An 18020-nucleotide genomic window follows, 5' to 3' on the forward strand; every position below is an offset into this window, starting at 1 on the left:
GGTTTAACCCCTGAAGTGTAAGCACTGATCTCTTCTTAGCTTGGTGACTTAATTACTATCCGTGGAGCCCTCCTTCTGTGTCATCTATTCTCTGGAAATAAACGGACCCCTTTGGGTGGAGGGTTACCTGCGTGGGATCGTTTTTCACGGAGTAGAAAGACAATTTGCTAAATGTGTCATGGTTATTTACCGGAGGCTGATGCCATGGTGGGGACGTTAACAATCTCTGCTATTTCACAAGAAACTTCTAAAAGGTGTTTTAAGTTGTTTCCCAAAGCACCTAAGTAATTCTCCCAGCATCTCCCTGAAGTAATACCCAATTTTACAGGGAAGATATGTGAGGGAACGTGTACGAGGGTCGGGAGTAGGCAGCGAAACAGAGAGGTGAAAATATTGTCAGTATTATAGGCAGTAATTGAACACACTAGCCTTAAAGTTGTATCCTCTGGGTCACACTGCCTCCTACACTACATTATCGGTATTAACATAAGCATGGGAGATTAATTTTATAGATCGCATGAAAAGTAGGTGACATTTATCTTCACTTTTCAATGAGTCATCTCATTAGGAGAAGGGTAAACATTCAACCCAGGTGAAGATAGTTGAGTTAAAGCCAGACTGAGCCCACTTATTTTGGAGAACTGGTTTAGCGCTTTTTAAAATTCTAATATAAAAGTCAACTGCCTTGCTTTGTTCACCAAAAAAAGAAAAAAAAAAGATTTTGTTACTACAACTGTGGCTGGCCTCAAGATAGAATATATTCCTAACAAAATCATAAGCCTCAAGATGGGGACAAACCATCTGAAAGACTGAACTACACTGGGCCTCTCAGGTGGACTACATCTTAAACTTGAACTAACGTGCCGCCCCCAATTCAAGACCCTGGCAAATAAGGCAGGGAGATGGAAACACATTTTGATCAGTTTAGAACCTGGGTTATCTGAAGAAAACTTAAAGCAGCCATGTTCCTGGGAGTGATGAAGTCTCCCTCTTCTTAGAAAATAAAGGACTCTAGAAGTGGATTGGACGCCTAGCTATTGCTCAGCGTGGCTTAACTGTAATTACGTTGGCAAGCCAAGGGATGGTAACCAGCACGGGCGTGCTTTTTCCTGTTCTGTCATATTTCAAGGCAGGATTCTAGCAGGGGGAATGGTAGAGTTGTAGCTTCAACTCAGGACTAATGTGCAGCCAATAAATTCTGACTCATGCATGAGCCAAGATGACTTCCTTGTGATGGTGTTGGGCCAGAGGCATTCCTGGGCCATATCTGGGGGTGGCCATCCTGCTGATAGCTTTGCCAGGCAGAGGCTGGCATTGGATCACCGGTGTCCGAGTCAGCAGAAAATGCTGGGCTAGACAGAGCTGCCTTTCTCCCAGCGTGGCTCTGCAATCTTCTGTGCTTCTTCCCCAGGGAGCTGTGACCATCATTTTCCCATGCTCCTGGACCCAGTCCTACTGCTCGCTTGAGTCCTGGCAGCTCCCTGAGAAAGCAGAACAGGCTCTGTGGCCTCTGAGTGAAGGGCTGATATGTTTTACTTCCAGGTCAGCTGCTGACTCCCCAAGGGAAGTAATTTTTTTCTTTAATGGCTGTGTTCCATTATCTACTGCATGGGGAGAAACCACAAACTCAACTCTTAAGTTTTGGACCAGGGAAGGCTCATATGAATAAAACAAACTCTTTGGATTTTTCAGATTATTGAATATTGAGCTTGTCGATTATCCAAGCCTTTCTTCCCCTCATAATGCTGAAATTTTAGCCACTTATTGAATTCTCTGCCGTATTCCAAAGGAACTTGGGATGGTCCATTTGGCTTCTCAGCACTTATTTCAAAGGCATTTTGGAGAGTGAGAAAGCCAATGGCATTGAAAGCCTCAACTGAGTTTTGGGGAAAAGATGCAACTTTTATATACCTTTTGTGCTATCCTACTTTGTGTGTGTGTGTGTGTGTGTGTGTGTGTGTGTTGTGTATTTTGATGCAGCAATGATCTGTTCTGGTGAAGGAAATGCGTGGTTGAACTATTAAAGTTTAGGATCTTTGTAGATACCAAGTTTAGGATCTTATCATCATGAGCTTTTTCTCAAAAAATTTTTTCTTTATTTGAGTCATCATGATTATATGGTCTCAAGTGAATATACTGTATAGACACATATTCTACTGCACCTGACTGCAAGAACAGATCTTATTTAATGAAGGGCAGGAGGAAGTATCTAAAATCAACTCTCCTCTTTACAAATGGGCTGGACTTGTAAAACACTGCATATCATAAAACTGGGTTAAAAAAAGAAAAATGATTGTCATTAGTTTAGAAGTTATTTGAAAAGGTAGACTTTTGTTTAGGCTAGGTCTAAGACTTTTGAAACCTTAAAATGAACTTAGGGTCTTGTTTCAAGCAAACTGGGGCTGACATATAGGATGTTACATGAATCTTCCTCATTCACATTTATACTTTCTTTGACCTAGGGGAAGAAGTCCTAGTAACTCAAATTTGGGGGAGGATTTTATGCTTGGCCTTCATTTTTGAAATAAAGTAGCTCTGCATCACCTTGTTCTAGTAATCCAGCATGTTGACCAACAATATGATATGGTGTGGAAGAGAGAGATTTGGAATGTAGGATGTCCCAGGAGAAGTGCCGGGGACTGCTTCTGTTCCCACCGAAGAGTGCCTGAATCTGGTTCCATTATGAGATTTTTCATTGGAGCCTCTGCTTTTTAAAGAGAAAATGAAAGGAGGTTCTAGGGGCATCTGGGTGGCTCAGTCAGTTAAGCGTTCAACTCTTGATTTTGGCTCAGGTCATGATTCTTATGGGGCTCTGTGCTGGGCGTGGAGCCTGCTTAAGATTCTCTCTCTCTCTCTCTCCCTCTGCCCCTCCTCCCTCTAAAAAAAAGGGAGGAGATTCTAGTTATCTACTCATGGGTGAAGTGAGAACCAATAGTTAGTGGCCTTTGTGAGAAAATCAGATTTAGTACAAAATGCAGTGGTATTTTAGAGAATGAAGAAAAGTAGAACAGATAAAAATCTCTTAATGGCATTTTTTTTTAAAGATTTTATTTATTTATTCATGAGAGACACAAAGAGAGAGGCAGAGACACAGGCAGAGGGAGAAGCAGACTCCATGCAGGGAGCCCAATGTGGGACTCGATCCCGGGTCTCCAGGATCACACCCTGGGCTGAAGGCAGCGCTAAACCACCAAGCCACCCGGGCTGCCCCTCTTAATGGCATTTAAAAGAAAGATTCCATTTTTGGCACTAAGATTTCAAAATTTCCAGAAAGGTAGTGATACCCATAAAGTAAATAGAGGCTGTAGAATCAGCAAAGTTTGAATGAAAAAAAAAAAAAAAACCCAAAAACAAAAAAAAAAAAACCAAAAAAAAAAATTAGACAGAATGCCTGATTCCTGGAACCTCGTGTAGATATAGGGGTTGGGCCGAGATTAGGCTAATGTCATTGTATTCCGCTCTACTGACAACACTCTGGAATATTATTAGCTTTATCTGGATGCCTTTTGTATCAAATTCTTGACCTGATTTTTGTCCCAGTTTCTTTTTTATATCATTTAGGTTTAGTGCTTCCTTTAAGAAAAAAAAAAAGTTTAAAAAATTCTAATGAAAGCCGGCTGACTCTACTATGAGTAATATAAGAAAATCTGTTTTGCTAAGGGAGTGACACAATATTGAAATACCTGGTTTTATATTTTTATGTGGGTTTGGCAAATGCAGTCTGAAAGTGGCTAATATGATACCCGACCTGGTGTTAATAGCCAATGATAATTCCATATGTACCACCTGCTACCTGTCAGGTTACACTTTCTTTCTTTTTCCCTTTTTTGGCATGAAGGTTACATTAACCGGTGAATGTGAGCCTTCGTGGCTAGTAGAGGCAAGCCGTCATAGTACTCAGATGAAGTAGATCTTTGATGTCATTATAATCTTGGCTTCTTTTCTTCCATCACCCATTCTTCCCAACTCATCCTCTGCCCCCCACCAGACAACTTTTATGTAGCCTTTAAAAAGCACAATATATCATCCTGAATTTGGGAGCTGGGTAGAGAGAGGGAAAGAGACAGAATGAATCACAGGAATAAACCGGACATGATGTTCATGGGGGAAAATCTTCCTGCTAAAAAATAAAATTAGAGAAATTTCCTGGAATGTATGTGAGGGGAAAAACCCATTAGCCAAAAGTGATGTGGATTTGCTAACTAATTGCTTTACACCTTAGTGTTTAAATGCCACAAAGTTGTTTCTCTTTCTCCCTAATAACTTGTCAGGAATGTCTCAAAACCTAACTCCACATGGGTCGCAACTGCTTCCTCTCGGCTCTCTCCCATGGGTACATATTTTGAAATTGGCTGGTAAAGCTGAAGAAAATATCCAAAACCCCCCAAACCAAAAGCAAATCACTTGCCTCTCCATATGTGGGTCTTGACTGGGTGACCTTCTGGCTCTTTCTGTCTCTAAGCTGCAGATATAGGATGTGGCGTGCTAGGTCCAACACAATACATTAAAATGAATTTTTTGAAAGGTGAAGACAGTATTAAGGATTTCCATGGCCATTTGCATATTTTTTGAAAGAAAATAATTTTAGCCTCTTAGTAGTAGTATTATTCCAGCTGTCGTTATTAAGTTCTTTCTGCATAACTATGGAAGACGCAGAAAGCTCCCTTTCTTTTAGGCTTATAAAAATCCTCCTAAACTGGTTAATCTCTTCAGGTGGAAACCCAAGGCAAATGCTACGGTTTGGCTCAGAAAAACTGTCCAAATGTCTTATGTTTCCAAACCTTCCAAGTAATAACATTGCTTAGCGCAGAAAAATTGTTGCACTTTTTCCAGGTGCTTGCAAAATATTTTTCTCAGTCTGGTTAGTCACTGTAATAACCCCATGACATAGCTGGAGTCTAAGGTAGATGCCCCTTGGGGCAGAGGTAGAAGCTGCCCCTTGGTTTGACCCTCTGGCATCTGCTCCTGGCTGTGGCCACAGGCCTCTGAGCATATATACTCCTAAACTTTCATCTCAACTCCTAAGCTAGCTTATGTCCTTGCTTTGTCAAAAAAAAATAAAAAAATAAAAAAAGTTGGCTGACTAGTAACGAGGAAGTATATGGTAACGAACTTGGGAAAACTGCTTCCCCCAGTTCTTCAGAAGAAGTTGCTGTTGTGTGTAGAGTCACTGTAAAAACCTAAACTCCAGGGATAGACAGCCAGGCACATTTCAAGCAGCTCTGTTCTTTTGGCTTACCAATCTTTTGGCTGCTATTAGTGATTTAGCTGTGTGGGAGGGCCAAGGAGCTCCCTCTTTCTCCAAAGTTATATTTCTCCTCTCTTTGAAAGTTTGATCACTTCCCCCTGCCAGAACACGCATTTCCCACTTTGTTGTTTTAGGTTCATTCTCAATTCGCATGACTCTGTATTAAGCTTGCCTTGACCTTCCAGATTCCTACTGTCCCTCAAATTTTCCAGTAAGGTGTCTACTTACCTTGACCCTTCTGATTCTGGTTTATTTTAGGAGTCGAAATGGAGCTTCATGCTTGGTTGTACGGCTATACAGTTTCCCATTTTCAAGAGCGCAGATGCATACGTTTCTTTGAGACTGTACTCTTCAGCATTAAAGAGGGGACCCTTCATTGTAATCATTACCGAATGGATACAGTACTAATGGAACTTAATTGTTTCCACTAGATGGATCTCGGGTGTTTTTGGCAGCCAAAATGAAAATGATTCCAAATACCATCAAAGGGGCTTATAAGCACCCAGCATGCACAGAGTGTTTTGATATACAGTGGAGTGTTAATATCATTATCTCTCCTAATACAACATACGGTTACTTTAATCCTCTCCCGCCTCTGTGATCTTGGAAGATCCGACGGATAGAAGGCGAAGAATAAAACATTATATACAAGGAGACAAAGGGAGAATTAGTCCCCATCCTCTGAATGCGATTTTTTTTTGATTGTTTGAATGTTGGCTTCAAATATGTACCTTTATCAATACTGACTTCTGTATCTTCCACGCTAGTTTGAGTTTGTATGCGACATCAAACATACCTTTTCACACATGTTCTTTCCAGATTTTTTTTAACACTTACTTAGCAGTTTATAGAAGGAAGTGAATGATCTCCTCAAGCTGCTTACAAATTAAAAAAAAATCTGTGCTTATTAATTATGCAGGATTAGTCTAATTATAATTCAGCAAATTAATTAGCGACAGAAGGTGTTCTGAAACATTGGAGTACATTTGCATGTTAAATGGAGAGGCTAGTCTGTAATATATGTAAATTTATGCATGGCTTCATAGTTTAATTTAAAAATTTGCAGCTGCATATGGTATGGGAGCAGGTGAAAAGTCAGTTTTAGTTTAATGATGCTAACAAACATTGGATGGTGTCCTGTCTTAGCAAGAGAATGCACTCATATCTGCTAATCTACGACTCTGTCATAAGAATGTAACATTACATAGACGCTCAAACTCAAGGTCATTAGTGAGTGGACCCATAGGTGCAATAAGTAGAAAGCGAAAAACTGCAGAGAGAAAGCAATGATGGGAGAGACTCAAACTCTGAACTTCGTTCACCACTTTATCCGATAGTGCGTATTTGTGTCAGTCCACCTTGGTTTCGGGGAAAATCACATTCCGGCCTGTGTAAAAAAAGGAGATCCTTTTTGTCTGACTGTTATCTACTCTGGCAGGTATAAAAGAGTTGTCCAACCTTGATTCCCTTTCCAAATATTCACATTTGCACTTCATTTCAATTTCCTGGAGCCGTGGGAAAGTTATTACCAAGTTATGAATTAATGGTAGGGTAGAGAGTTTTACACATTGGCCTCAACCATCTGGCAAAACAGTAAAACCAGCGGACCAGGCAGCAGCAAAGGGCTCTTGGTGTAATTGGTGTTCACTGCTCAGCCTAGCATAGATGAGCTTCACAGGGAGGGCAGAGCGCTGGGAGGGGGAGGGGGGCTGCACAGGGGGGAAGGGGCGCTAAGGAAATAGGACGGTGAGGACCCATTAAGCTGATGGCTGGCTAATAACTTCATTTCTCTCCTTCACCCGAGTAGTCGTGGCATTAGAAAGGGAAATAGATTTGTATTCCAATTCTGAAGTCTCATAGAAAGATGCTCCCTGAAGTCGGTCGGTAACACGCTCTGTTTCCCTCTGTCTTTTTTCCTTTTCTTGATCAGAAGGGAGAAGAAGGGATAGGGCCAAAGAGAGGACTTGGGTTAAAAGCAAAACAAAACAAACAAAAACACAGAAGGAAAAGATGGGACTGCGCACATTGCAAAGAGCCCTCCAAAGACGGTTTACCAGAACAATTGGAATTACAAACATGCTCTTCGTGTTGTGTTTCATTCCAATTTAAGCCCAAAGAGTTCAATTATTATTTTCATTAATGGTGTCAGATTCTCATCGGAGTGCAAAAACAAGGACTTTTCCTTGGAGATTTTTTTCCCTACCAGCCTCATGTTGCCAAGTAATGGAATTCAGGAGAGTGAAGATGTCTGACTACAGAAGAAAAAAAAAATCCCAACATATAACCCCAGGTCCTCAGAAACTATAGTGGGTTATTGGTCAGAAGTAAGTGGAGAATCAAAGTGGCTCCCTGTTTTTATGTACCTCGGTGACAATTGCCAGTCAATTGTTTGCCACTTGAGCTATGGGAGACGTTCACTTCCAAAGAAATCATGAAATGAAGTCTATCGATACAGAGTCAGAATTACACAGCGGGGGAAGTCGCTCCCTCCCGATGCCTAAATGAATATAGCAGATCCACTCCCGAGGCAGCATGTTTGGGATCGAAGGCTCTGTTGCCACACTGAAATGCCACTTCCAGGAGCTTGTAATTGGAGTGAACACGGAATAGAATATGATTTGATGGGGCCTGCTGCCAGTTAGGAACCAAATGATTTTGCCTGGCCACAGTTTACTGAAGACAGTGATAAGGATCCTGACTCACTGTCTTCTCCTGTACCTCTTTTCCTGCAATCTGCTATAATAGATTTAATGGCATTTTCTTCCTTTTAAAATATCTCTTCTTAAAAATCAAAAAAAGAACTTTAATATTGGACAGATAAGCAATGCAGAGAGAATCATATTTGAATTTATGGCAACTCCCTCTGGTATAGTTTTGTTTGGAAAATGGGCCATTTTAAAAGGTGGTAGGGAAGAAGGGGCAGTTCAGGGGAGGGGAGCAGAAGCAGGCCTAGCAAAAGGTGAGGGAGCTAACTTACTAGGTCCCAGCTCTTCAACCAAACACTTTGCATGGGTAACTATTCCTCACTACTGGCCTAGAGAATCACGTTATAGGAGGGAGAAACTGAATGTCCCGAATTTTTACAATAAATACTAAGCAAGCAAATAATAATAATAATGACGATGATGATGATGATGATGATGATAATAATAATGCAGAAGCCTTGGCATAATGTGGAAATGACTTGGAAGGGACGCCCCAATGAGCTGCCACATAAAAGACTGAAATTTTCTGCTGCCAAAGAAATTAACTTGCTGGTCTATTTAAAAATATCCAATGTAGGAGAGTCTCCTCTGTCCCTTGGGTAAGACTTTCAAAATTTAGCTTGGTGACTTGACTCTCAAAAAATGTTTTCCAAGACTTAATTCAACTTCTTAGGTTGCACATTTGACTTCCAGCCCCTTTTTTCTCTGTAGTCATGATGGACAAATGGTTTGGAATCTTCCTCATCCACTCAGGGCAATTTCGTACATTCTTTTTGTAGTGGCTCTTTGGGCCCTGTCATCTTTGGACCAGGTGGGTTCTTTGGACATCCCGTTTTCCAAAATCTTGATAGACTTGCTTATCTTTCTCTGCACACTCCAAAAGAGCTACCGAATTTCCAGAGAATGCAGGTCCTGATAGGAATGAGAGACATTTTTGTTTGCTTGCTTGTTTGGTTTTGTGACATGAAGAATGATTTCACTCTCATTTCCAGAGAGTAAAACGAAGAATGCAACATAATCCCCCACGTAGATCAATGAGGTTGTAGTTCCCAAAACAAAGAGCTGCTTGGCAGTGTGTCCTACCTTTTCCTTCAAAAGAAGCATGGCCGGGTTCCCACCAGAGCAATGTTCTTCTAAGAGTCAGACAAAGCAGAGTTCCCCTCCTAGCTCCTGCACTTATTAGCTGCTTGACCTTGGACAAGTGAGCTGACCTGTCTGAGTCTTGTTTAACTCCTCTGTAGAATGGAGATGTTGATCCTCCTACTCTCAGAGGTGGATGGATTAAAAGAAATCACACATGGCACATAATATGAAGTTGGTGAAGGTGGATTCTTTGTTATTATAATCATCATCATAATTAGTCTTTTAGCTATGGGAAGTTAGAGACATTGAGTATAGTTGTAAGTAAGAAAATTTAGTGCTTCAAAATTTTCTGTAAACTTACATTTTTTGGATCTGAGATGGCCTTTCATTGAAATAGTCTAAGTGAATAAGCTTTAGTGGTCATAAACCTCTTTCATAGGAATGTCTGTGGAGATGAAAGATTCTGTGCCTACTCTGTTCATGTATTTATATTTACATTTTAAGGGGTTGTTTGAATAAATGAATTACATAGAAAATCAGCTTATAAAAATGAGTATTTGATTGAAAACTAAAGAAGCCAGTCAGTCAAGATTTTTAATTTATCTCCCCTTTCCATGGATCTTCTTGAACTTTTGTGCTGCCCTTCATCTTTCCAAGCAGATTGCAAGTACGGAACATTCTCAGATGCCCCATTGTCAAAGTTCTTAAGGTGTAGCAAGAGCCAATGGGGAGTTTGACCTTCCAGAGTTTCTTAGTTTTTGTGGACTTTGGTGAGAGTCTTCACAAAGCCCTTGAAGCTTCAGGACCCTTTCTTACTTGGGCTGACACCTGAAACAATCAATAGGGCATGTTATCTTCCAGTGAAGCATAGGGCCCTCTGCTGCCCTTCACCTTACTTTGGCCGCCTGGATTTGGATTCTGTTGGAGGCTTTTGGGAGAGGAAAATATACTCTTTCTGTTGTAGGAAGGTTCAAAGAGGATCTCGCAGTTAAGACCTAGATTAAACCTGGAACACCATCATTTTGTTTTTTATTGGTCTCAAGGGGAAACCCAGCACTTAGAGGTTTCCCTACCTTATAAAACAGAGTGAGCTGCCATGTTAGCTGCCCTGAATGAGAAAATGGACCCAGGGGTGTGTCCATCCAGCATGACCCCTCACTCTACCTCGTCCCCCAAAGGACAAAAGCTCGACAGGGCTGTGGGAGAGGAGAGACAACTGCTCATTTCTTTCAAATATGATTTTATGATCCAGTCTATCCCTGCATTTGATAGTTCTTAGAAATGGTATGAGTGTTCTAAGGGAAAGGAAGCACACACCAACAGTGTAAGCCAATTGTATTTCAATTTATTGTGGACTCCAGAAAAGGATGGTTAGTAGTTAATCCAGATAAAATGTGTCTTCCTCCAAAATCAATGGACTTAGGCCTTTAGACACCTACACAGTTTGTGAGGCTATATGGCTCGGACTTCAGTGAGCCAGCCTGCTTATACGGCATTGTGGCAGAGAGAAAGATCCAGATATAGTACCCTCTGTCCTTGGCTTTCGGAGAGTATGGGGGGGTGTTCTCATCTTCATGATGTGTAATATGTGACCATGGCATTGCAGAAATTATTCCCAGCATAGGTAGAATTAGATTTTCTTAAGGGAATAAGTTTCAAAGTGAAAGGTATTTTACATATTATTTTGCATAGAGTAAGGTTCTGCCTAATGGTAGCTGTTACTAGTGCTAAGTTCACATTCTTTTGATACACATCCTTGTCTAATCCTTTTGTTGAAAGAAGCTCTCGTGCTTTTCTCAACACTTTTTGTATTGCAAGTTTTTTAGAAGAAGACACTAGATCTTGGATCACAAATGGGAGTTGAATTGCATGACCTCTATCACAAATCTGGACAAAAGTTATTCTAGGTTTTATACTAGTCAGATCATTGGTTATAATTCTGGCATCTGGCATGAATACTAAGTAATTGCCCTTCCTTTGATTTAGAGACAACCACCCCACCCCTGCCCCACTGCTTTCACCTCTGAACCTTGACTTTGCACCCTATTTGTGCCAACTAGTTTGAATCTCGGTTTCTGTTTGGAATGGCCTCAGGACAAGTCTAGACCCACCTAGGAACTCTCATTCTATTCTTGAACAGTGTTCCCAGAGATTGAGAGAGAAAGAGATTTCTGGGTTGTTGAAAAGTCCCCTGAGAACTTAAACCCATATTCAGGGGTCTCCAGATTCCTCTCAGAATTGGAAAAAGCATATTTTGAATAGTTTGGTTGTGTGCTCCATGAGGGTAAAGATTTGGTCCATCTTATTTGCCATCCAGAACCTTTGTGGAACAAACTATATACACTATGATTGATCAAATGGGTAAATAAATGAATTCAGCAGGGATTTTCATTAATAGGCATTTACTTCCATGCAACTGCCTTTTACCTAGTGTTTTCCTCTTGGGATGCTATGGTCCACTCACTCTTCAAGAAACCAGAATCCTTCATGTTGAAGGATTTTTTTCTTTTTTTCTTTTTCTCCTTCCCATCCTCTCTCCTCTCCTCTCCTCTCCTCTCCTCTCCTCTCCTCTCCTCTCCTCTCCTCTCCTCTCCTCTCCTCTCCTCTCCTCTCCTCCCCTCTCCCCTCCTCTCCTCCTCTCCCCTCTCCTCTCCCCTCCCCTCCCCTCCCCTCCTTCTTCTTTCTTTTTCTTTCTTTCTTTCTTTCGGACCATTTTTTGAGTTTTTTTTAAGAACAGCTATATTGAGGTATAATTTACATATGATAGAGTTCACTTATTTAAAGTGTACAGTTCAATAGCTTTTAATATATTCACAGAGTTGTGCAACCATCACCACAATCTAATTGGTTCAGGAAGCATAGACTGCCAGATGGAACTTGCTGTGAGAAGGACCCAGGTTCAGATCCTTGTTTCTGCCACTTACAAGCTGTGCGATCTTGGTCAACTTTTTAAAATTTTTGGTGACTTTGTTTTCCTAGCTGTGAGATGATTCATCAGAATTCATTAGTAAAGCTGTTGTAAGAAAAAAAAAATGACACACTGTATGGGAAGCACCTAGCTCAGGGCATGGCACAGAGTAGACACTTGGCAAACTTTCTTTCCCTCCCCTCTGTGACCCCTGTACCTTTCAGCTACTGGACCAGCATAGGATGGTGAGAGGGGACAGAGATGGCTCTGATCAGTGATGTTCCTGAGTCACATTCTGCCTCAGAAGCATGTAGAAGGGAGCCTAAGATAATGGTCACTCAACAGTTTGCCTGCCAAGCCCTGGGGAACTGCCTGTTCAGACCAAGGCATCACTCAAGATGCCGCACTGTCCACCAACCAGCTGTCTCTGCTTATTCCCCGCCCCCCTCAGATCAGTGGGTTTGACCTATCTCTCAGAAAATCCTATGTACACCCCACTTGGACTATAGTAAATCATGGTCTTTTTTGTCTTCAGTGGTTTTTTTTTCCATCAGTGTAGCCATTTCTGGAGGGCTCTCAACTCTACATACTTTTCTTTGCCATCATAGAATATTAATATTGGAAGAACCCTAGAGATAAGCTAGTTAAAACCAGTTGAACGGACTGAGACCCAGAGAAGTGAGCTAAGTTGGTTACATAGTTGGAACAGGTCAAGACTAGAATACTGTCAACATGTAATAAATATCTGTGGGGTGAAGAAATGCCATTTGGTACATTACGTCACCTCAGCTGACCTAGGAGCCAGGTTGCAATGTGCTGGGTTGAGTTCACATTTGGATCCCACCTCTCTATTCCCCTGTATCTTGAGAACAAGGATAATCCTTGTTAGTTGTTGGTGTTCCCTCCTAAGGAATGAGATGAGAAACCTTGCAAAGTGTACTGCGCTAAGCCGTTCTAGTATTTATGTAGTCAACATTGTTCGGGGAAAGTGGAAATAACAACTTCCATCCTGATGAGAATCTGCACGTTTAGTCTGAATCTTGTAATTCATTTGGGTTTCCCGTTTCTGAGTGCAGAGCGCTGACATTTTCCAGACAGCTCTGGCTTCGGAGGGATCCAGACCCAAGGGATTTGTTCCCTGCAAGTCACCCTGTGGTTAATGGATGGTATAGTTAGTCAAGGGTTCTGTATCAAGCCCCTGAGCATGGTGGGTGGAGGGGGTGGTAGGGAGGTGGAAGACAGCAGTAAAAGGAAGAGAAAAAATTGGAGATATCAGTAAACCCCTGAATTCCTTTCAATTAATGTTTAGGCTCACATATAAAATATGATTTCTGGAGCTAGCCATTTAGAAGCAGCCATACCTTCTTTTAGGAAGTCCTATACAATGTAAAAGAATTTTTTTTTCTCTCTCTCCTCTCACCTCCACCTCTCTCTTCGCCTTTGTGAATGGAAAAATATATCCTCAGTGTTCAGGGGGCCGGTTACAAATTACAAACTCAGTCCCCAGGCCGACAAAGGAGTTAAAACTTCCCACCCGAGGAACTGATAAGGGTCCTAATTGAAACTGAATCGACCCTTTCAGCAGGCCCCTTGTTTCCCTAAATCAATTTGATTCCACGTAAACATTTATTTCTTCTGCACTTTTGCACCTACCACACCAGGCATATAATAATGCCTTCACGAGCATTAATGTTTTCACCAGATACGTTTTAGAGGAAGGGTCAGGTAGGTAAGGGAAAGTATAGCACACAGAGGGTGTGCATTGTAAGACCGGTCAAAGCAAAACTTTCCCCAAATCAAGGACTGAGTAGGAAAGAGCACTTGATTTGGTGATAGGAGGGGAAAAAGGTATAAATCACTCTCGGGGGCGTTGGAGGACAAATGCAGTGTGGGAGTGGGGGCTGCTGTTTGGAAGGAGACTTGAGTGAGAAAAAAAGCAAGTTTTAAGCATATCATGAGAGCATCTCCGTGCATTGTGAGTGGCTGTAGCTGTGTCTTCTGGGAAGGTACAAGTGCAAGAACGTTTCCCCTTACAAAAATAAAATGTTTGCATTCTGATCAACCTCTGATTCATACGGGCAGACATTTCCCTGCACTTTGGGAAGCAAAGGCAGGTTGTGAATTTGAACACTGCAGAAAGCAGTGTGGAGCAAAAGAAAAAAAAAAAAAAAAGCTGTGTGGTGGAGTATTTGCACTGCCCTGTCCTCCGGATAAAGACCCTGATACTTTCATGGCACAGGTTGTGCCTAACCTCCCACCCCAGCAAAGATTAAAAGAGGGAAGTTGAAAGCAGATGTTATAACATAATGAAAACAAATTCAGCTGTTATTTCCAAATTCACACCCCATCTTATTCATAAATAGGGGTCGGGAGCACTTGGCCAAATATTTTCAGCAAATCTAGAGTAAAAGAGCCTCAAATACAGAAACCATCTTGAAGAACGTGGTTCCCATTCTCCCCTCCTTTATCATTTACTGTTTATCTTTCCATCAGGTTTTTTTTTTTCCCTTTAAGTGCTAAATACAATTAGCTGGAGCGCTCTCTAATTCTTTTGTGTGATTCTTAAAAAAATAAAAGTAAACAGAAGGTCACCATGAGAGCATCTCACCAGCCGTTGCTTTAAAATAGAATTTTTGGAAGCATTGTTGATTTCTACTTATTTTTGTTGGTAAATCCTGGGGAAAAAATGTATATCTTTTCCTTTAAAGTTCTAATTCAAGGCATGGATGTGAGAGTTCTGGAGGGACTTTGGGACTGCGGTAAAATTTCGTTGTCATAGTAACAGAAAGGGAAATAGGCCTAGCTCACCTGGGACTTTAACACTGCAAAAGCTGGATTTTTTTTTTTTTTTTTTTTTTTTAAGGAAAAGGACTCTGCAAGTGAGATAAATGAAAAACTTACTGTGTTTTGAAACAAAATCCCAAACATTAAATAGGTAAATGGCTGAAAAGGCCACCTCTGCCATTTCTCTGGGTTGATGTAGTTTTCTGATTAAAGATGCCCAATTTTAAAATTGCACAGATAGTTTTGCACAGAGACTCTTGGCTTAAAAATATGCCTTATGATGAATGATAAGCTCAGATCATTATTTGGTGCTTCTGTACTTCTCTGGATAATCTACGGAAGGTCTGAGAGGACATTCACACTTGTTACGAGTCATAAAAACCCCAACGTAAACCTGCACAGACTGATCTGCCTCCGGATGGCAACGTACTGTTTTCTGATTTTATGTACATTGGTTAAAAATATCAGGGGCCCTTTGTGTGCGAGGGTATATGTGTGAGGTGTGTGAGCATGAAGGTGTGTGTGGCCAGCGGAAAGCCACATGCGTGAGAAACCCTGCGATTCTGGGTGAAGTCATGCCATTTTTTTACCCAGGAGCAAGACATTTTTGCACGGCAGGAGTCACTGCTGCTTGGGAAGCCTTAGTTTTGGGAGACAGAGTGCCCTTGCGACTCGGGGGGCCGCTCTACAAACCAGAGCCCCGCTTGTGAACCGCTTCACAATCCTCAATGGTGGTGGAGCAGGCGTGTGATTGCAAACATCCAAATTTGCAAATTGCACAGGGTCAGGGGTGTTCTTTCCCAGGCAGGGCCGGCTGAAATTCCCCAGACTTGAAACACAATCACTTTCAAATCAAATCTAATAGAATGCAGATCTATTTTCTCCTAAAAAATGTTTACTCCAAAATGTAACACATTGCTTTCTCTTCGCAGATTCTTTCTAAAATTCTTCCTCAAGTGCAATCAGAATTGTTTGAAAACAGCAGGGAACCCGAGGGACATGAGACGGTTTCAGGTAAGGGGCCTGCAGTTCTTCCCTGTGAAATAAGTCATCCTGGTTTCTCTCTCTCTAACACTTTCTTTTTCTTCTTTTCTTTTTCTTTTCTTTTCTTTTTTCTTTTTTCTTTCTTTTTCTTTCTTTCTTTCTTTCTTTCTTTCTTTCTTTCTTTCTTTCTTTCTTTCTCTTTCTTTCTTTCTTTCTTTCTTTCTTTCTTTCTTTCTTTCTTTCTTTCTTCTTTCTTTCTTTCTTTCTTTCTTTCTTTCTTTCTTTCTTCCTTCCTTCCTTCCTTCCTTCCTTCCTTCCTTCCTTCCTTCCTTCCTTCCTTCTTTCCTTCCTTCCTTCCTCCCTTCCTCCCTTCCTCCCTTCCTCTCTCTTTCTTTCCCTGAGAACACATTATTCACCGATGCTGCTAACAATAAAGATAACTCTAAATGATAACCCTCATCCCATAGCATTGAGAGTTTCTGCATTTTGTAGTGTTTAGGCTTCTCGCCTCTGTTGCTGTGGCCCCAGGGGAGGGTACCAACCCATGCTGGAGATTTGATTTTAAGCCCTCGGGCTGCCCTTCGCACACACAGCTGCCCACAGCAGGAACCGTGTTCTTGATATCCAGCCACCTTGGGATTTTTCAAAGCAGCTTCTCTGCGCTTTCTGCAAGCAACAGCCTCTTCCCTTCCTTCGCCACCGATTAACTATTCAGTGGTCTCTCCCGGAGTCTTCGGGAAAGCAGCAGCCCAAGCAGCCGTGGTCACTTTAAGATCGCAGCATGACAACAAGACCCACGGGACAGTGACCCAGCTGCCTGGCAGTTAAATCTGCCACCGGTTTCATCACCCTTGCCACTGATGTACTGAGGATACGAGCTAATAAAAACACAGAGAGAGGCAAAGTGTGTCAGGTTGGAGATGAGAGGAAGTGCCGGCCCCCTTGGCCCCTTCCTTAATCTTTGAGGGACCCATAGTTAATCCGCCAAAAGGCTTTCCTGCTACTCCCAGACCCCGTCGAAATACATAGCACCCGCTTCCCCGTAGAAAAATGGGAAACATGTTCAACAATAGCATTCAAGCTTGAGACTTACCAAAAAAAAAAAAAAAAAAAAAGTCTGGCAGCAACCGGGAGGGATGGGGATTATTAGACTCCTGTTTTAGGTGAGGATGGTGAGGTTCTGGGGGTTCGGTAACTCACCTCTCATCGCAGGTAGGGTCCATCTGATCAAACCCCTTCCTCCATGAGTTTGCACCGTGGACAGCTGCTGAGTGGATGGCCTTGCTGTCGACTTTTTGAAATTCTTGATAATTTGTGGGCAAGGGGTCGCCCACATTCATTTTGCACTGGCCTGCACGGTATCGTGGCTGCTCCCGCCTGCCACTCGGAGAGCCTCGGGGCTTAGGGACAGAGTCCTTCAGGAGTTAACACGGGAGGTGGGTGCACACTTTGCAAAAAAAAAAAAAAAAAAAAAAAAAAAGTCTTGTAATTTCTCCCCCCCCCCCCCCCCATGTCGGGGTCATCAAATGGTCTTGCTGGCACAGGGACATTTTTTGTTAGTTATCTAACATGATCACCAGCCTCTCTTAAAAAAGTCAAACCCCTCCTCTGTGGCACACAGATTTCCCCCTGCTGTATAATATGAAGACAAACAGAAATAGAATGAGCTTTCTTGGGGACTGTACAGGGTGGAAGTTTCTGGTGTTCTGTGTTCCAAATGCAAATGGAAATAATTTGAATGCAAAAAAAGGTTCAAGATTCAAAAGAATTCCAAAGTACCTTGATGACCCAAGCTCGGCTTTCACATCCTGAAGAAACAGAGATAGGAAGAGAGGTTGGTAGTGTGTGGACTCCTACCCCCTTATTCTCCAGCATTACTTCCAAAGAGTTTTAAACTTGAGAATACTCATATACATTTGAAGAGGCTTTTAAAAGAATGTCTTGTCATTTTATTTTGGAAACGTACTCACTAAGCAAAGGCATGATCATGTTTTCTATGCTTCTTCTGTTATTTACTGAGGGTTTCAATGTGCCTGAGCTTTTAACAGGATTAGAATAAATGTTGCTAACAGAGTAGAATAAATCTTAAAATGATGGGAGATTCTCATCCAATGTGTAAATATTTGACTTCTGCAAAGAAAGAGACTTTTTGAAAAATTTTGTAGATTCTAATTGTCTTATTTTGGGGTTAGAGCTGAAGTTAATTGGCAAATTTTTTTGATATTTTTTTATTGAGGTGAAATGCATATAACATATCTTAACCATTTTAAATTGTGCGGTTCAGTGACCTTTAGTATATTCACAATGT

The 18020-nt window shown here is 41.6% G+C and overlaps 1 protein-coding gene across 2 annotated transcripts in view; it reads left to right on the forward strand.

Moving 5' to 3' along the window:
- Window positions 1-18020, forward strand: part of EBF2 (EBF transcription factor 2) — a 191498-nt gene that overhangs the window by 118240 nt on the left and 55238 nt on the right. For both annotated transcript variants that reach the window (XM_077868794.1, XM_077868795.1), the window contains exon 7: window positions 15661-15742. In XM_077868794.1, coding sequence (XP_077724920.1) covers window positions 15661-15742 — 82 coding nt within the window. The remainder of the gene's footprint in view (window positions 1-15660; window positions 15743-18020) is intronic.

The sequence above is a fragment of the Canis aureus genome, chromosome 24 (assembly GCF_053574225.1).
Source record: "Canis aureus isolate CA01 chromosome 24, VMU_Caureus_v.1.0, whole genome shotgun sequence".
NCBI lineage: Eukaryota > Metazoa > Chordata > Mammalia > Carnivora > Canidae > Canis > Canis aureus.